This window comes from Marmota marmota, unplaced genomic scaffold (assembly GCF_001458135.2).
Source record: "Marmota marmota marmota unplaced genomic scaffold, marMar, whole genome shotgun sequence".
NCBI classification, from domain to species: Eukaryota; Metazoa; Chordata; class Mammalia; order Rodentia; family Sciuridae; genus Marmota; species Marmota marmota.
In genome coordinates, this window is record NW_025999968.1 from 20764758 (window position 1) to 20786292 (window position 21535).

A 21535-nucleotide genomic window follows, 5' to 3' on the forward strand; every position below is an offset into this window, starting at 1 on the left:
TATATGTAATTGTATATGTACATTGTATTATATATAAATATATATTTATTATATATACAATAAATATATATAATATTTATTGTATATAATATATATATATTTTTTAAAAGGGCCTTGGAAGGCATGAGAGAGAGAAGCAATTCTCTTCTCTTTACTCAAAGAAGCACATGAGTTAAGAAAAGTATTTATACACACACACACACACACACACACACATTCCTGCCTGTAATATTTTAATTCTTTTGTCATACTTTTCCTGATTATATTTCAACTTTTATTTAAATCTCTATGTAATGTTTAAGTTGCATTGCTTCAAGAAGTGAAAGTCATAATTTCCCATAAAAAGTGGAAAGAGAGATCTTTTGTTAGTGATGATATTTCCTAGCGGACGTTTCCTTTCACTTGCTCAAACACAACCTGCTATCACTATGGAGTAAATGTGATATGAGTCCAAACTATATAGCACTATTACTGTATCAAATATTATTTCTAAGTCATTTTGAGAGGAAGTACACTATTTTAGTGCACAATGATTTATAATTGAAGAACACAGAAACTATAAAATGCTTTCACTTGTGTCTGCTTTAATTATTTCAGTATGATATAAATACTTTATTAAAATTCTATGTCTAATATGAGATATGCAGAAGGTGTAAGGATTTAATTAGATACCAAGAACTCAATTCATTAACATCTAGAAATGATTATAATTTCGCAAATCTTTCAATAGTACCAAAACATAATTCTATAATTTTATGATTGCTTTAATAAATAAGACTAGATATTAATAAGATCTAAACACTTATTCTCAACATTTTTATCAGTACATCTGTGACTTGCTTGTTTCTCAGGCTGTTGATAATGGGATTTAATATGGAAATTATGATAGTGTAAAATAGAAAGAAGATACTCTCCTGATCATTTGCTTGTAATGATGCAGGATGCACATACATGAAGAGAAGGGGGCCACAGTATAAAGATACAGAAAAGAGATGGGCTGGAGAAGGCTTTTCATTCTTCTTTTTAAAAATTGTAGTGAGATCAAACTTTTAAGAAACTAGTCACAGTGCTAGCACACTCTATGGAACCAGATAAAATAAAAATTAGTAGGTAATAAATACCAGTGTCAGCACATAAAATCTTTAGTTATGATACAATTTCATAGTAAAAGTTATGTATTTTGAGGGAATTACAAAAGATTAATCTGAATAAAATCATTTTGGAAATAAGTCAGAAAGAATATCACCTACTAATGATAAAATTACACAGTCTATTGGTCATAATCACAGGATACTCTAAAGGGTGGCCTATAGCAACATTGCAATCATAAACCATTGCTGTCAAGAGGAAATGTTATACTGACTGCAATGGAAAAATAATTTATCAGGTGTTCTGAAAGACAGATCATCTTTCTCTTGTCTAGTAAGTTGACCATCATCATTGGGATCATGTTTGATAATAACCAACCATCCACAAAGGCTAAATTCTCAAGAAAAAAGTACATGTGGATGTGTAGGTGATGATCCTATCAGAGGAGGGAAATCAGATGTATGTTCCTCTGAACCATGATAAGATAGATTACCAAGAACACAAGGAACAGGGGAGTTTCCTCTGTGATTGCTGTGGAAGTCCTATGAGAACAACATGTCAGCAAAATTGCATTTGCTCTTTCCAGGTCCTCACTGGAAATTTCCTAGAATGAAGTGAAGTGAATGTAGAAGAGACATACCTCAAATACTTATGAAGTGAAAATATTAGAGTTAAAACAGAACCATACACTTAAATTGTTCCCTTCATAGTTTTTATTATAGTATGATTTACAGAAACTGTTTGGAGAGAGTTGAAGAATGAATATTCATTCAGAAAAAAATACTACTTAGGGCATTTAGATTTAATATCTGAATGGTGGTATATACCTATATAATGACAGTTTGCTGTTTTGTTGTTATTTTAACCTCTACTGGCAAGAAAGGACAAAAAGAAGGCCATTTTTTTTTGGAAGCTTCATTAATCAATAAACTGACTTAGAGTTTTGCTAGTGAAAAAGAAATGTGTAGAAAAAAAAAGTATAGAAAAGCTCTATAAATACTCTGCACAAACATGGAGAAAAGAAAATGATGTGCACAGGTAGCTCTTAGCCTAAACATAATTTAGTTGAAATTAACAGTTCTCTTAAAAAATGTGTAAATAATTCTTCACTCATTTTGTTGACTATTTTTGATTAATAAAATTCTTCATTACTAATTCCGGCATGGATCATCTTTTAACTGTACTAATTTCAATATGTAAATTGAGATATATCCTTGAGGCTTATACAATTTGCACATACAAGATGACTAATGATGTTCAGCATGTCTTTGTGTCCTTATTTGACATGCATATATATCTTTGGTGAGTTGTCTCTTCAAGTTTTGGCTATTTTTAATTGGGGTTTTAAACTTATTTTATATATTCTGAGAACTTGTCATGGATCCTACACATAAACAAATATTTTATCAGATAAATAATTTGAAAATATTTGGGACACGTATTGCTTTTACCTTCCAGAAGATATCACACTAGACCATTATAGGAATGCATATGTGCTGATTGATCCAGTGAATAAGAAATATCAACTATTCTTCTAGGTAAATAGAAAACACTTCATGGGCAATATTCCTAGCTGTATTATAAATATCCTGTATTATATTATATCCTTCTTAGGTCATTTTGAGAGCAACAATACCATTTTCGTGGGAGTGGTAACATTTGATATAAACTTTAGGAAATAATAACCCTTCAATTGCAAATGAATTAAGGGATGTTGCAGTATCAATGAATTCTCTATGCAGTCAAAACATATGCCTGAGCAAAAATATGGCCCTGAGAGTAAGGTGTGGCCAGAAGGTTTTCATTAACACATTTTAGTGATAACACAGGTACCATTAGAACTTCAGAGGGGGAAGATCCAGAAGCATATTAAGGTATTTTTGGAAAAGATCTCCTAAAATTCAGGGTGAGCAAACACTAGTGAAAGAATATTATACCATCTGTACGTATACGTGGACATTTGCACACAATCATGTATGTTTATATTAACATATTTAGATCCAAAATATATGCCACATATGTATAAAATCTGGGAGGGTGACAATTTATGAAAAGTTATTTAAGAAGAATGTGATTTTTATTAGAGGTCTGAAAAGAAAGCATCGTCTGGCAACAATGTTTGGGAAATATAACCATATAATCAGGGTGGAGGATATAAGTAAGTAGAATTTTGAATAACACATAGGTGAATAACTTTTATAGTGAGATCCTGATTGCTATTGGTGAGAATATAAATGAAATTTCAGTATTGCAAGGGAAGGCAGAGTAGGCATAAAGTTAGTGCACTCATTATATTTGAGAATGTGAAGTCTGAGTAAAGTTAGCATGTTACAATTTTTCAGGCACAAAGTATCTAAGTGTGGTCATTTTCCCATTTTTCCTAGACAATCACTGAAAACTATGATGTCCTCTCTTAACATTATTTTAACTTTGATAATATTCATTTAAAGCCATGGTCATATTAATTTAAACAAATATGATTTTTACATTCTAATAACTTTTGTGATAGTGCTGATTTCCTCTTCCTATTTCATTTTTTCCTGAATTTTCTTCCTATTCTGTCACTCACCTTCTTCACATACACACCAAATCTTCAATCTCAACTATTAGTTTTTTGAATTATTGAAAATTTTTACTTTGCATGTTATTCATGCAAATAATGCTGCAAAAGGCCTTTGAAGACATTATAGACAACGAGAGGCAAGTCACTTCTTCTCACTCATAGAAACAGACTGAGCTAAGAACATTCTCTTGGAGTTTCACTCTGCCTTCATTGTCAAAATTTTTAATAATTACATTTGAATTTTGTTTTTCTCCTATAAAATATGTTAAAATATTTGTTTTGCAATTTTTATCTGCTCATCTCTTTAGTAACACGAACTCTCAACACAATAGAGTAAACCTGATACGAATTTCTAGTCTGAACACACTGTCAGGTGTATTACATAACCCCTCAGGTAATTTTGAAATGAATTGTACTACTTTTTAGCAGTTAGTACATCAATCAAGTCACAGTAAGAAGAACAGTAATCCAGTAAAATGTCTTCATTCATTCTTTGAATGTTTTCAAATTGAAAAGATACTAATATTTCAAGAATTTTATTAGGTATAGCACTTGAAGTCATAGAAATTGATAAAAGATTTGATTTAATAGAGTAAAATAAAAGACAGGAGAATTATAATTGAAAAAGTCTGGAGCAATTCCAAAATAAAGAAATATGTAATTGGAAATATTCTATGACAGTTTTATACTAAATGGAGAAAAGATAATGAGATCTAAAAATTTCTTTTTAATATTTTTGTTAGTGAATCTATGACTTGCTTATTTCTGAGGCTGTAGATAATTGGATTTAACACAGGAATTATGACTGTGTAAAACAAAGAGTCCATCATGTCTTGCTCATCTGCTTGTGGAGATGCAGGGCGCACATACATGAAGAGAAGAGTACCATAATATAAAGACACAGATAAGAGATGAGCTCCACAGGTAGAAAAGGCTTTCTTTATGCTTTTGATAGACTTCTTTTTTAAGATTGTAAGGAGAACAAATGTATAAGAGACAAGAACAACCATAATGGTGAATACTTGAATTGAACCAGAGAAAATAAAAAGCATTAGAATATTAATGGAGGGATCAGTACATGAAATCTTAAACAATGGTATAATGTCACAATAAAAGTGATATATTATATTGGAATTACAGAAGGTTAATCTGAATAAAAAACTTTCATGAAGTAAGGCATGAAGAAAACCACCTACAAATGACAAAGTTAATAGCCTAATGCAGAGTCTATGGGTTATTATCACTGGATAAAGTAATGGTTTGCATATGGCTACATAGCGATCATAAGCCATTGCTGCCAAGAGAAAACATTCTGTGGTTGCACTGATTCCAAAGGAAAAAAATTGAATCATACATTCAGAAAGAGAGATCTTGCTTTTGACTAACAAACTGGCCAGCATTTTGGGTGTAACTGTGGATGACAACCAAGCATCAACAAAAGCTAAACTCCCAAGGAAAAAGTACATGGGGATGTGAAGGTGATGGTCCTTCCATATGAGAACGATCAGACCAAGGTTGCCCACCATGGTGGTGAGGTATATCACCAGGAATACCAGGAACAGGAGGATTTTCCAGTCTTGGTGATGAGGGAGTCCTGTGAGAACAAACTCTGTCAGCAATGTGGCATTTTTCTTTTCCATGTCTTCCATGAATATGCTCTGAAATGAAGTGCAATAAATACAAAAGACCATACTTTAAGTACTTTAAAGTGAAGACTATTTGGAAAGGAGTTAAAATAAAACCATTGACTTATTAGAATACTCTTATATATGTTTATTTTTGTGTAATTAATGGAAAGAATTTGGGGAGAATGGAAGGAATGGGAAAATGCAGCTATCTCATTTCACTGAATATTCCGAAATAAACAAATTTGAGAAAAAATGGAAAGCCTGTGTATTAAAACTATTCAGCCACTATTGAGTTTTCTAGAAAAGTCCAGAACCTGATACACGGATGTAGGAATAATAAAAAAAAAACTTTGTAAATATAGGACTATAAAATGACTTGAAAATGGTGTGAAATCCTTTATCTTTTTTTATCTGGCAGTGAAAAATTTAAGACACATAGTGACTTGTAAATTGTCTTTAAATAAGTGTTCTGACATGTTATTAGTAGAAGTACAATTCCATTGTTCAAAGACATAGAAGTCCTTGGAGTAAATGAAGGTCTAGTTATGATTTTGCTGTGCATTGAAGACTGTACAAATGAAAAAGTCAGAGAGAGGAAAGAAATGTGAGAAAGTTATGTTAAAGAGGTTATAAAGTGTGTGTGTGTGTGTGTGTGTTTGTGTGTGTGTGTGTGTGTGTGATTTATTAGATGGATCAGAGCTAAATCCCTTTTCCACACATCACTACTGATTATGAATAGTGGCTCCATCCATTTACAGCTAGAGACTCATAGACTCACATTCCTGGCCCTACTGGACCTAGAGTGAAGACAAACAACCCATATTAGGTCATTCAGATGAGCCCACTATACATTTGGAATTTGGAGATTAGAAAATGAAGGAAAAGAGACAGAAGATAATTTTGGAACTTCAGCAAAACCATGAATATTTAGCCTACACCAATGTCTTCCACACTCAACAATAGCACTGAGAGCTTGAGGTGTGATATTTGAAAGTTCTATTCTACAGCAGTGACAGCAGAGTCCATTGAGCTGGGGTTGGGAAATGATTTTGGCTATTGACTATCTGCATTATTTATTCTGTTCCTTTTCAATTTTACATTTGATTTTTCCAGTCTTCCTAGTCTTTTTATGTTATAACCAATATTCAATTCAAATAACTCATTTTGTGTTGCACCTAAGAGTCCCTGGCTCAAACAAAAAAGAGAAAAGAGAGATCAGAAGAAAGATATTGAGGAGGGGAGGGGGAGAAGAGAGAGAGAGAGAGAGAGAGAGAGAGAGAAACAAGAGTAAAACTGGAAAGTTGAGTGACTTAACATGCACATCAAATGAGGGATGCTTAGGTGACAAAGTACAGTGCCAAAGGCCAAAGCAAATATTCTAGGAGGACACTAAGTGAACAGAAATTGCTATCAGAGTAAGTGATTTGTGAATGTTTATTAAATTTGATGAAAACCAAAAGTGAAGATATTATATTGTATATAACATATATATTTAATATATAAATATAAATATATATAATATATTATATTTTTCAATGAATTTATTTTAGGAAGTGATTGAAAGAAAATAACATTTGACACCTTAAAAGTTTTTGTAATGATATCTAATTAAACAGCATGAACCTTCTCATCAGAATCATCAAAGATGTATATTATATAAAAAGCATTATGATGCAATCTTTAAACCTAGTTTTAAATTATTGCTGTGATTCATCAAAATGTATCTTATAAGTCATTGTATTTAGGTTAGCAGTATAACAAAAAAAATCACCAAACAGAATAGAAGAGTCTTCCACATAGGCATTTTACTTATATATACTTTCATCATGAAAATAACCTACACAGAAAAGTCATTAATAGTTTTCCATTTCCATTTATCTATTTTGTCATATTTTAAACCTGATTATAAATTATTAAAAATTAACAAAATTTAATATTCTGTATAAAACATAATGAATATTATAGAAATAATTTTTATCTTACCTTTGGCCTTATAAAGATTTTTTTCAAGTTTTAGATTTTATAAAATAGAAAAAAATGCTATTATAATATAAAAAAGACTAAAATATAGGAAGCAATTCTGGTCACACCAATTCATTTTGAAGTCATCATTTTCCAAGCTGAGAAATGTTATGTACATAAATTTGCCCTCGAAAATGGAATCAACCAATTGTACCACTATGTGCTTTTTCCCAAAAGAGAAAGGAATGGGGAATTAAATTTTCTAAGAGAATAAGAGTATTCCCTTTAGGACACAGTAAAATAGTTCTACTGGGCATTGTTTACTTGGACACTCTTCAAAGAAGTTCACAGTGTTCCACGGGGTATTACAGACTTTAGAGTCAAAATCATTAAGTTGCTATCAACAGTTCTAGATTTGACAATTGGTATTTTACTTTATGCCACCACTTTGTACCACAGGTGGCCTGTTCTTACATGTTGAAGTAAATTTTAATTCCTATCTAAAATGTATTTTTCAGAATGGGTTGCTTATATGGCTTTGTTTGAGCTCATTAAAATATGATTTTAATGAAGCTAAAGATGTAGATTCTACTGAGGACCTTATAAAAATAAGAGTTTCATCATAAAAGCTATAGCTCAATTTTCAGACCTATATTTGGATACAACAGTTTAAGCTGAAATCTAATGAGTAATTTTTCAGACTGAGGTCAGAAAGAGGATCAAAGGAAAAGGAAAAAGACAGAGACTCTATAGGAGCTCTCATACAACTCTGCTTGTCAAACCTCAATGCCTAGAAACTTCACGGAGATCTTGTTAAAATACAGATTCTGTTTTAGTGGTTATGGGCTGAGGCCCAGGATTCATTTTTTTTTTTGTAACACAGTGATGCCTATGGACACTTGGCACATGCAAGTGATTCTTGCATATTGTTGTCAAGTCTAACTTACAGGAAATTTTCTGAGAAATTTTTAACATGATATTCACATGTTCTCATCTTCACTTTGGGTTTAATTGAATTCAATAAACATTCATTCAGAAAAGAACAATTTACTTATTGTGGCATTTAGATATGATATCTGAACAGTGGTATGCAAATACCTACACAATAATACTTTGTTGGTTTGTTGTTATTTTAGCTTAATCACCACTGGTAAGAAGGGGCAAAAAAAATGACATGTTTTTTGGAAGTTTAATTAGTCAATTAACTGACTTATAATTTTGCTAGTGAAAAATATATGTAGGGGAAAGCTCTGTGAATACTGTGCTCAAAAGTGGAGTAAACAAAATATTGTACAGAGGTAGGTATTACTCTAACCAAAATTTGACTGAAATCAACTGTACTCTTAAAAATTATGTAATTATTCATTAACTTTGTTGCCTATTTTTGATGATTAAAGTTCTTTATTACTAGTTCTGATATAGATAATATTTTCAACTGTATTTATTTTGGGGTGGGTACCAGGGATTGAACTCAGAGGAACTTGACCACTGAGCCACATCCCCAGCCCTATTTTGTATTTTATTTAGAGACAGGGTCTGGATTTTGAACTTGCGATTCTCTTGTCTCAGCCTCCTGAGCTTATGGGATTACAGGTGTGCACCACTCCATATGATTGTATTCATTTTAATATATAAGTCTTGATATATCCTTGAGGTTTGAATTTACATGTACCAAATTACTAATGATGTCCAGCATGTCTTTATGCCCTTATTTGACATGCATATGTATCTTCAGTGAGTTGTCTCTGAGTTTTTAGCTATTTTTAATCAGAATATTAAATTTCTTTTTACATATTTTGAGAGCTTGTTGTGGATCCTATACATAAACCAATCTTTCATCAGATATTTGCAAAAGTTACGGACACTAATTGGCTTTTCCTGGTAGAGATATCAAACTAAACAATCATACTAATTGTTTGACCACACTTCATGGTCGGAACTCTCAGCTATTTAATATATTCTTCTTCAGTCATTTTGAAAGAAATAACACTATTTTCTTCAAGTGGTAGAATTGAGGTAGACCTTAAGAAAAAATACATTTCAACTGCAAATGAATTAGGTTGGTTTTACAGTACCATGGAATTCTTTCTGGAGACAACTATATGGACAGAAGTATAGGGTGGTAAGTGTAAAGTGTCCAGTTGGTTTAGTAATACATTTTGGCTCTAACACAGGTTTCATAAATATTGCAGAGAAATAATTCTAGAGGTAAACTAAGTTATATTGGAAAAGACTTATCCGGTGTGAGCAAATACAAGGGAAATAAGCCAGAATCAGAAAGTCAGAATTCCAATGTTTACTCCTATGTGTGGAAGCTAAGAGAACAAAGGAATAAAAAAAATGGAAATTTCTAAAAAATAGAAGAAAGATCAGTAGACTAGAGGAAATGAAGGGAGGAAAAGAGGAAGAACTAGGGAGTGAAGTTGATCAAATTATGCTATGTGCATCTATGAAGATATCGCTATGCATTCCACTTTTATATATAACTATATATAAATATAGTGCATCAGTTAAAATAAATGAATAAATAGAAAAAATAACAATAAATCAGAAGAAAGGGAGAGAAATGAGGAAAGGGAAAGAGGAAGTAGTGGGGACTGAAAGCAAACTATATATACATATATATTATATGTATTTATGAATATGTCAAAATGCACCCACTGCTATACATAATGGTAAGGCACTAATAAAAACATTTTAAAATTGTTCTTCTTATGTATTGACACCAATATATCTACATGGTTGGCAAAGATGCTGAAAAAGCTCTGCAGATAATAACTATTGGATAGCTTCATTTAACTTATCTTTGAGGAGTAGGGAAGTTGTTTTCCGGTTTTCTCGAACACATTTTTAGTCTGTTAAAGCCTTTAGTTCTTCAGAAGTCAAGTATACTACCCCTTTAAATAAGCACAGAAGCTAAATTATAATATCACTCTGATTAAGGTTAAAAAATTATCTTCCTTCTTCCTGGTACACAGTCTAATTTCTATGTTGTTGTGCTGGAGACCTGACCCAAGAAACAGATTCAGGATTGCAGCAAGTGGAAGAAGATGATGCAGTTAGGGTAGTAGACATGCCTTAAATTCAGTAGTGGCCATAGCTCCAGTCTCCAGCTTTAGCTTCAGCCCTCAGCCAGTTCCATTTTGCCTCCATTTCACCCCCATGAACCCCTGGATCTTTTCCATAGCTTCTTTTTATATGCAGGTAAAACAAAGAAGGCACACTGCCAATAGATTACATAAGGGGGTAAATGCTCACAAGCTAGTATTTATGAAATTTGGTGTATGTAGCTGAATCAGAGTGTTTCTGGCTTTGACTAACCATGACATAGCCAGTTCCCAGCCCTGGCTGTATAATAAAATTGTGAAACTCCACATCATGTACGACCACTAGAATAAGATCCTAATTAGAATAATTTGTACTTTATGTATGCATGTCAAACTATACTCTTCTGTCATGTATATCTAAAAGGAACAAATTAAAACAAAGAAAAGAAAGAACCAACATACCCATCCAGAAGTCCCATCAACGGACCCTAACTACAGCCATTGTGGGCCTACCCAACATACGTTCTACTTATTCTTGTGTCAATCTGCTAAGGTCACTCTCCCAAGGAGGGTAAGAGGAAGTTAAAAATTATAGGCTAGATCTTGCATTACTTTCCTGTTTTAGGAATGATAGGGATATGTTTCACTTCTAGAATGAAAGCTCATCTAATGGTTCACTTTCCATTTGATTCTCAGCCTACTGCACTTTTGTCTGTCCTCAACATCCCACTGAAATGACATCCATCAAGACACTCACAGCCTTTCAGTGAGTAGCATGGAAACCTTTTACTGCTTATGTAACTTGTATCAGTTACACTGGGGACTGTCACATATACACACACCCCTTTTTGGGGGGTGATCACTTTCTTCCTTTGGCTTTTGTGATGTCCCTATTTCTTCCTTACCTTTGGACAACTCTTCAGTATCATTCCTTCTCAGCCTCCTGTCCTCTGGTTCATCCTTAAATAGGGATGGTTTTTAGTATTCTTTTCTAGGTCCCTTTTTCTTTTCCTTTATCTTTTTCCTTTATAAATTTTCCATTTTTGTGGTTTTGTACAGGTTATATGCCAAAGACCACCAAACCTCTCTCTTTGGCTCATATCTTATTCAAATCTCACCTGACACCTACCCAACTTCACCTTCTGCAATCCTCTTAGTGCCTGCTTATCATCAGGTAATCCATATTCTTGGGATGACATCCTCAGCTACCCAGAGATATAAAGCGGATATTGTCAGTCTCTCCTGACATCTCATGTTTAACCAGTCTCCAAGTCTAACAGCTGCTACTTTAGAATTAAATCCTCATTCCTGTAAATGAGCACAGGCTACAATCATACACTTTCACTTAGATTACTGAACAAGTTTCAGATATCCTCTCTCCATCTCCAATCTTGCTCCACAAAATTTACTTTCTGACTTGAACACTGATTTGACTTTATATTGCAGGTGATATTGCTTATAAGGCCTTGTGAGATCTGGCCTCCTCTTACTACTCCAAGCTGACTCTGTGGCTCATCTGTTCTAACTCCACCAAACTTCAATGCCTGTTACTTCTTCATACTCCAAGTTAGATTGCATTCAAACTTTCATTCTCTTTCTTATCTGGTAATACTTCAGACACCTTGCATTCTTTTCCTCAATCCTTTCTCTTCCCTATCTCTATTAATTGGCCTAAATTTCACTAATTGAGTTATCATGAAGATTAAATGAGATGATGAGTAAACAGTGCTTAGATTCATCCTCTTAACATTATTTGACCTTTGATAATATTCACTTAAAGCTATTTGTCTTTAAAGGGTATGAAAAATAACATTGTACCAGACAAACCCCAGGAAGACAGCAGGACATTGTGGCCTGGGAGGAGAGAGGGGGGAAGAAGGCAAACATTTATCCCTTCCCAGTTACATTGGGTCCTGAAGGGAGGAGGCAGATACTGATCAATGGGCTCTGAACTTTCACCCTTTCCAATTGCTGATGGGTCCTGGAAGGATAAAAGCAAACAGTGAAGCTCTGGGTAACAATGGATCCAGCAGGAAGAATATGAGCAATGAGTGCAGGCTCTGAGTTTTCATCCTTCACCAGTAACACTGAGTTTGGGAGGGAAGGAAACAAATGGGCTCTGGGCTCTAAGTTTTTATCCCAGTGACAATGAGTTTCAAGTTCTTGCAACTGTTTCCCTGAGTTAGAATGAGTTTTGAGGTTTTATAGCTGTTTTCCTGTGTTAGATTTTTAACCTGCACAACTAGTTTTTTGACTACCCAATTCTCTAATGATTAAGTCACACTAAACATTCTGCTATTATTAACTCTCACTAAAACCTATAAAAAAACCCCAGACCCCTCTTATAACCAGTTACCATTTTATCCCCTGAAAATGTGCCATTCCATTGCTGCTTAATAAAGACACCTTGCTGATCTGTTGAGGTCTGCTCCCATTTTGGTTATTTTTGCTTATACTAACTGCCTTTTGTTCAAATTCTAATTGGGTTATTTGTTTTATAATTATTAATTTTGAGATTTCTTCACATATTCCATATCTAAAAGTTTTATCAGGTACACAATTTGCAAATACTTCCTCAGGGATATTGGTTGATTTCCTCCCATAAGATATCACACTAGTCTTTTCCATGGGTGATACTGTGCTGAGTAGATCTACTGAGAAAAACCACCAACCATTCTAGACATACTGCTTGGCCATTATTCTACTCAAGTATGAGAAATAAATCAGACCAAAATTCAGAGGGCTTCTACCTTAGTGAAATTTATAATAACTGGATAATATGAGACATACCAAGATAGTTCTTCCAAGGTAAAGCATAAGTTGCCACATCTGGCCCTTCAAACAACCAAAAGTCTAATAATATTTTTGGATTTGGAGGCCATTAATGCCACATGGGTGTATTGCACTAATCCACTTAAGTGACCCAAAGAACTGCTGCATTTGAGAGAAATTGAAGAGAACACTGTATAAGAGGCTGTGTTCTGTTATATATATCATATGACTTAGCATCCAGTGGTGCTTTAAAGAATAAAAGAATAAAATAAAAGAACAAAAGAATGCTTGTTGGAGTCTTTGGCAAGCCTGTATAAGTCAACAATAGGGTGGACCCTTTTCTCCTCAGCAAATAATCACTCACCTTATGAGAAATGGCCATGAGCTTGTTACTGGGCTTTAGGAGAGGTAATATTTAATCATGGGACATCAAGTTACCCTGGGACCTGAGCTTCCCATCACAAAATTGATGCTACCTGACCCACCAGTCCATTCAGTGAGCATAATTATTAGCACTCCGTCATCAAATGTGATGTATATATGTTTGAGATTAAAATAAGAGGAAGGGAAAACAAAATTACTTGAATTGAACAAATTCCCACAGTCCCACTGTTCTAATACTGCCTTCTCTCATCCAATTTGCACATGTGGCTGCAAGTGTGGTCACTTGACAGAGGAAAAAAATACACAGGCCTATTTTACAGACATTTCTGCCTGATGTGCATAAATGACCTCAAAGTGCAAGGCTATAGAACTGCCAACAGAGTATGGGACTTTTCTGCAAGATATTTTAAGAAAAATTCTTCTGGCAAGCCAAAGCTAAAGCAATATTTTCAGTTGTTAGATTTACTTAGAAGACAAATGGCCAGAATGCAATTATATACCAATTCACAAGCTATAACAAATGGTTTGATTGGAATGTTAGGGATTTGAATGGAACCTGAATAAAAAGTTGGTGATGAGAAAATTTTTAGAAATGTATTTGGATAGGCCTAGATTCATGTGCAAAATGAGGAAACGTGTGTTCTATGTGGATTGTCACAAAAGGTTGATATCAAGAGAAAAGCTGAATCTGTTTTTTTAAAGCTTTTAATTTCTTTTAATTAGTTACACATGACAGTAGAATACATTTATGTACTTTGATATATCATACATAGATGGGATATAATTTCTCATTTTTCTGAGTGTACATGTTGTAGAATCATATTGGTTATGCAGTCACATATATACATAAAGAAATAATGTCTGTTTTGTTCTACCATCTTTCCTATTCCCACATCACCTCCCCTTCCCTTCCTTCACTTTTTTCTACCTAATCTAAGGTAACTCCATTCTTCTCTAGTGCTCTGCTCATCTTAATGTGAATTAGCATCAGCATATCAGAGAAAACATTCAGCATTTGGTTTTTGAGATTGGCTTATTTTGTATAGCACAATATTTTCCGACTCCATCCATTATTGGCAAATGTCATAATTTCATTATTCTTTATAGCTGACTAATATTCCATTGCATATATATACCACATTTTCTTTATCCATTCATCTGTTGAAAAACACTTAGGTTGACTGCATCATTTAGCTATTGTGAATTGAGCTGCTATAAACATTGATATGGCTGCATTTCATGTCCTTTGGGTATAAACCAAGGAGTGGGATAGCTGGGTCGAATGGTGGTTCCATTCCAAGTTTTCTGAGGAATCTCCATACTGCTTTCCATAGTGGTTGTACCAATTTGTAGTCCCACCAGAAATGTATGAGTGTACATTTTCCTCCACATTCTCACCAACATTTATTGTTGCCTGTATTCTTTTTTTTTTTTTAAGAGGTTCAAGTTTTTTTTTTTTTTTTAATATTTATTTATTTATTTTTTTAGTTATCGGCGGGCACAACATCTTTGTTTGTATGTGGTGCTGAGGATCGAACCAGGGCCGCACGCATGCCAGGCGAGCGCGCTACCGCTTGAGCCACATCCCCAGCCCAGTTGCCTGTATTCTTGATGATTCCCATTCTGAATGGACTGTGATGAAATCTTCGTGTAGTTTTGATTTGTTTTTTTTTTAATTGCTAGAGATGTTGAACACTTTTTCATATATTTGTTGATCAATTGTATTTCTTCTTCTGTGAGGTCTCTGTTCACTTCCTTAGCCCAGTTATTAATTGGGTTATTTGTTTTTCTGGTGTTATAGTTTTTGTGTTCTTTATATATCCTAGAGATTAATGGTTTATCAGAGGTGCATGTAGTAAAGATTTTCTTCCAATCTGTAGGCTCTCTTCTCAAATTGTTGATTGTTTACTTTCCTTAGAAGAAGCTTTTTTAATTTAAATCCATCCAATTTATTGATACTTTATTTTACTTCTTGTTCTTCAGTGGTTTTGTTAAGGAAGTCAGATCCTAGGCCTACATGGTAAAGATTAGGGCTAATTTTCTTCTCTTAAATGCAAGGTCTCTGTTCTAGTGCCTAAGGCTTTGATCCACTTTGAGTTGATTTTTGTGCAGGATGAGAGATAGAGGTTTAATTTCATTTTGCTACATATGAATTTCCAGTTTTCCCAGCACAATTTGTTGAATAGGCTATCTCTTCTCCAGTGAATGTTTTTGGCACCTTTGTTTAGTATGAGATAACCATTTTTATGTGTGTTTGTCTCTATTCTGTAACATTGTTCCACAAGTCTATTTGTGTGCCAACACCATGCCATTTTTGTTAGTATAGCTCTGTAGTATAGTTTAAAGTCTGGTATTATGATACTTCCTGCTTCATTTCTCTTGCTAAGGCTATTTTGGTCCTCTTATTTTTTTAAATAATTTTGATGAATGCTTTTTTCATTTTTATGAAGAATTGGGATTTTAATAGGAATTGTATTAAATCTGTATAATGCTTTTGGTAGTATGACCATTACAACAATATTAATTCTGCCTATTCAGGAGCATGGGAGGTCTTTCCATCTTCTGCAGTTGTCTTCAATTTCTTTCTTTAGTTTCTTGTAATTTCATTTCACCTCTTTTATTAGATTGATTCCCAGGTATTTTATTTTATTTGAGGCTATTGTGAATAGGATATTTTTCCAAATTTCTCTTTTAGTGGATTTATCACTGATATATAGGAATACATTTGATTTATAGGTGGTTGATTTTATATCCTGCTACTTTACTGTATTCATTTATTAGTTCTAGAAGTTTTCTAGTGGAATTTTTTGGATCTTCAAGATATGGAATCATGTCATCAGCAAATAGTGATCATTTGAGTTCTTATCTACTTGTACTCCCTTAATTTCTTTCTTCTCTATAGTTGCTCTTGCTAGAGTTTCAAGGATGATGTTTAATAGAAGTGGTGAAAGAGGATATCCTTGTCTTTTCCAGTTTTTAGAGTGAATGCTTTCAATTTTTCTCTGTTTAGAATGATTCTGGCCTTGGGTTTAGTATACATAGCTTTTATAATATTGAGGTGCATTTCTACTATCCTTAGTTTTTCTAGTGTTTTGAACATGAAGTTGTGCTGTATTTTGTTAAATGATTTTTTTGCATCTATTGAGATGACATATGATTTTTCATTTTAAGTATAATAATATGATGAATTATGTTTATTGATTTCCATATGTTGAATCAACCCTGCATCCCTGGAATGAAACCCACTTGATTGTGGTGTGCTATCATTTTAATAAGCAATTTGCCAGAATTTTATTGAGAATTTTTGCATTATGTTCATCAGGGATATTGGTCTGAAGTTTTCTTTCCTTGATGTGTCTTTGTCTGGTTTTGGTATCAGGGTGATACTAGCCTCATAGAATAAGTTTGGAAGGATTCCCTTTTTTTTGTAATTCATGGAATACTTTGAGGAGTATTGGTGCTAACTCTTTTTTTAAAAGTCCTGTAGAACTCAGATGGGAAATTTTCTGGTTGTGGGTTTTCTTGGTTTGTAGGCTTTTGATGGCATCTTATATTTCATTACTTGCAACTGATCTGTTTACATTGTGTATGGCCTCCTCATTCAGTTTGGGTAGATCATATGTCTCTAGGAATTTGTTGATGTCTTCTATATTTTCTATTTTATTAGAGTATGAATTTTCAAAATAGTGTCTAATTATCTTCTGTATCTCAGACATTTCCTTTGTTATATTTCCTTTTTCATCTTGTATTTTAGTAATTTGAGTTTTCTCTCTTTTTCTCTTCATTAGCTTGGCCAGGAGTTTATCTATTTCATTTATTTCTCCAAAGAACCAACTTTTTGTTTTGTCAATTTTTTCAATTGTTTTTTTTTTTCTTTAAATTTCATTGACTTAAGTTCTGATTTTAATTATTTTCTGTCTTTTGCTTTTGGTGTTGATTATTTTTTTCTTTTTCTAGGGCTTTGAAATGTAGTGTTAGGTCATTTAGTTGTTGATTTTTTATTCTTTTAATGAATGCTCTCAGTGCAATAAACTTTCCTCTTAGTACTGCCTTCATAGTGTTCCAAAGATTTTGATATGTTGTATCAGTGTTCTCATTTACCTCTCAAAATTTTTGTATTTCATCCTTGATTTATTCTATTATCCATTCATCATTCAATAGTGTATTATTTTGTCCCCATTTCTTAGAGTCACTTCTATTTTTTACTTTATCATTGATTTCTAATTTAATCCATTGTTATCTGATTGAATACAGGGTATTATCTCTCTTTTTTGTATTTACTAAGAGTTGCCTTATGGCATAAGATATGATCTATTTTAGAGTAGGAGCCATGTGCTGCTAAGAAGAAAGTATATTCACTAGTTGATGGATGAAATATTCTACACATGTCTGTTAAGTCTAAATTATTGATTGTAGTATTTAGTTCTATAGTTTCTTTATTCAGTTTTTGTTTGGAAGATCTATCCAGTAGTGAGATAAGTGTGTTAAAGTCATTCAGCATTACTGTGTTGTGGTCTATTTGATTATTGAAATTGAGAAGGGTTTGTTTGATGTATATAGATGCTCCATTGTTTGGGGCACAAATATTTATAATTGTTATGTCCTACTAGTATATACTTCCAGTAAGTAGTATAAAATGTCCTTCTTTGTCTCTTTTGATTAACTTTGGCTTGAAGTCTACTTTATCTGAGATGAGGATGGAAACCCCTGCTTGTTTACACAATCCATATTAGTCATATGTTTTTTCCTATCCTTTCACCTTCAGCCCATGTATGTCTTTGCCCATCAATAAATTGGATGGATTTAAATTAAAAAGCTTCTTCTAAGGAAAGTAAACAACTTGAACTATCACTATTTGCTGATAACATGATTCTTCACTTAGAAAATTCACAAAATTTCAACAGAAAACTTCTAGAACTCATACAAAAATTCAGCAAAGTAGCAGGAGATAAAATTAACATACATAAATAAAATGCACTCCAACATATCAATGACAAATCCACTGAAAGAGAAATTAGGAAAACTACCCCATTCTTAGTAGCCTCAAAAACAAATACTTGGAAATCAATCTAACAAAAGAGGTAAAAGACCTCTACAATAAATACTACAGGACACTAAAGAGAGAAATTGAAGAAGACCTTAGAAAATGGAAAATTCTCCCATGTTCTTGGATAAGCAGAATTAATACTGTCAAAATGGCCATACAACCAAAAGTGTTATAAAGATTTAATGCAATTATTATTTAAATCCCAAATGACATTCTTCATAGAACTAGAAAAAGCAATCATGAAATTTATTTGGAAAAATAAGAGACCCAGAATAGCCAAAGCAATCCTTAGCAAGAAGAGTAAAGCGAAAGGACTCACAATACCAGACAGTAAACTATACTACAGGGCCATAGTTAAAAAGATGACATAGTATTGGAACTGAAACAAACATGTAGACCAATGATACAGAATAGAAGACATGGAGATAAACCCACATGAATACAGTTATCTCATACTAGACAAAGGCACCAAAAATATTCATAGGAGAAAAGATAGCTTCTTCAACAAATGGTGCTGGGAAAACTGGAAATCCATATGTAGCAAGTGAAATTAAACCTCTATCTCTCACCATGCACAAAAATCAAATCAAAGTGGATCAAAGACTTAGGCACTAGAACCGAGACCCTGCACCTAATATAAGAAAAAATAGACCCAAATCTTCACCTTGGTTACTTAGGACCCGACTTCCTGGAAAAGTCTCCTAAAGCACAAAAAGGAAAATCAAGAATTAATAAATGAGATGGTTTCAAACTAAAAAGCTTCTTCTCAGCAAAGGTAACAATTAAAAAAGTGAAGAGAAAGCCTACAGAATGGGGGAAAATTTTTACCATGGGCACCTCAGATAGAAAGAGCATTAATCTCCAGAATATATAAAGAGCACAAAAAGCTTAATATAAAAATAAATATATAACCCAATCAATAAAAGGGCTATGGAACTGAGTAGACAATTCACAGAAGAAGAAATACAATTGATCAACAAATATATGGGATAATGTCCAATATCTCTAGCAATTAGATTAGTGCAAATTAAAACTAAAATTTCATCTCACTGTAGTGAATGACAATTATCAACAATACAAGCAATAATAAGGATTGGCGAGGATGTTGGGGAGGGAGGTACACTCATAGATTGCTGATGGGACTGCAAATTGGTACAACCATTATGGAAAGCAGTATGGACATTCCTAAGAAAACTCAAAATGGAACCACTATTTGACCCAGCTATCCCACTCCTCTGTTTATACCCAAAGGACTTAAAATCAGCATATTACAGTAATGCAGACACATCAATATTTATAGCAGCTCAACTCACAATAGCTAAACTATTGAACCAAACTAAATACCTTACAACAGATGAATGAATAAGGAAAATATGTTTACATAATGGAATATTACTCAGCCTTAAAGACGAATGAAATTATGACATTTGCCAGTAAATGAGTGGAGCTGGAGAAGATCATGCTAAGAGAAATATGCCAATCACCCCAAACCAAAAACCAAATGTTTTCTGTGATATGCAGATGTTAATTCACAGTAAGGGGTCAGGGGCTAGGGAAGAATAGAAGTACTTTGGATTAGATAAAAAGGAGTGAATAGAGGGGAGGATTTATAGGGTAAGAAGATAACAGAATGAATTGGACTTTAATAGCTTAGGTGCATATGTGTCTAGAGGACCAGGGCGAGCCTACATCATGTACAATCAGAAGAATGAGAAGCTATACTCCATTCATGGATGCTGTGTCAAAATTTATTCTACTGCCATGTATAATTAATTAGAACAAATAAAATTAAAAAGAAAGAAAATCCAGAAAACTTCAATGTGAGTAAACTGAAGCCAAAAAATCATGTCTTTTATGTAATCAAATTTTCATGAGATGATTTTAATACAGCATATGCAGTATTAGAAACAATTGAGTGAAGTTAGCTAAATTACAGCATCCTCTAAATCTAAACATTCATTAAACTATACATGCATATTCACAATTTATTGAAAAGCAAAAAGCCAAATGTTGAATATCTTGTCAATAATAATGGCTTGACAAAAGTTTTGACTTTACCTCTTTTCAGACTCCCTCTGAAATAAGAAGAATGATGTATATAAAGGAAAAAATTCATAATGTAAGTGAGAATGGTTTGACATCACCATGCTACTGCTGTGAATTCTTTGAATGTAAAGTAGTGGAATTTTACTAAAGAAGAGAGGAAATGTAAACCTGTCTTGAACAAGAAGAGTCTGCAGAAAAAATTCAAATTTCTGAGAAGCTCCTGATTGCTTATTCCAGACTCACCAGAGCTAAAGCAAGACTCCACGGGTTGCATACCATATATTCACCTTCATTTCAACCTTCTCATAGACAGCCATAACAGTGGATGAAATAGTTGATTATGTTTATTAGTTTTTTTGTATGTTATAATAATGAATAAGTGACCAAATATCTAGATGACAGGACACCATGAGTACAATGGAAAAAGTATTCAGCAATAAAAGTCAGCAAACAATTTATATACAACAACATGGGTTCTATGGGAAGAGAGTTGGACAGTTGCTTGAATTTGGTCCTTTCCTTCGATTTCCTGGGATTTGATGGCATCCCTCAAGGAAACAAAAATGGGGAAAGTGATAGCTTTTAATCTTGTGATATGGATCTCCAGAAATGAACGTAAAACTCATTTGGTTAAAATACTGCAATTTTTCATGTCCTTTAGAACAAACATGTTGCTAGATATTTTATCCCTGGAATTTTGTCACATTATATCCCAGGACTTACTCCTAGTAAGAAGAAAACACATAAGTCATTTTTAGTGTACAGTGATTTAGTGTTAAAGGAACTTAAAGTATGGGGCTAGAGCTGGAGCTCAGTGGTAGAGTTCTTGCCTAGCACATTTGAGGCACTGAATTCAATCCTCAGCACCACATAAAAATAAAGTATTGTGTCCACCTACAACTAAAAATATTTTTTAAAAAAAGAAACTTAAGGTAGATTGACATGCAACAATCATTCTAGGCCTAGAAATTTACTTGAAATCATTTTAAAATTGATA

The 21535-nt window shown here is 33.2% G+C and overlaps 1 protein-coding gene across 1 annotated transcript; it reads right to left on the reverse strand.

Annotated features, from left to right (window-relative positions):
• Nucleotides 1-4377: 4377 nt before the first annotated feature.
• LOC107136212 (olfactory receptor 5H8-like) lies at nucleotides 4378-5301 on the reverse strand (the record flags this gene model as incomplete). The annotated part of the gene is made up of 1 exon (XM_015478404.2): nucleotides 4378-5301. A coding segment is annotated over exon 1 (924 nt), but the record flags the coding sequence as incomplete, so codon positions are not given.
• Nucleotides 5302-21535: the final 16234 nt, after the last annotated feature.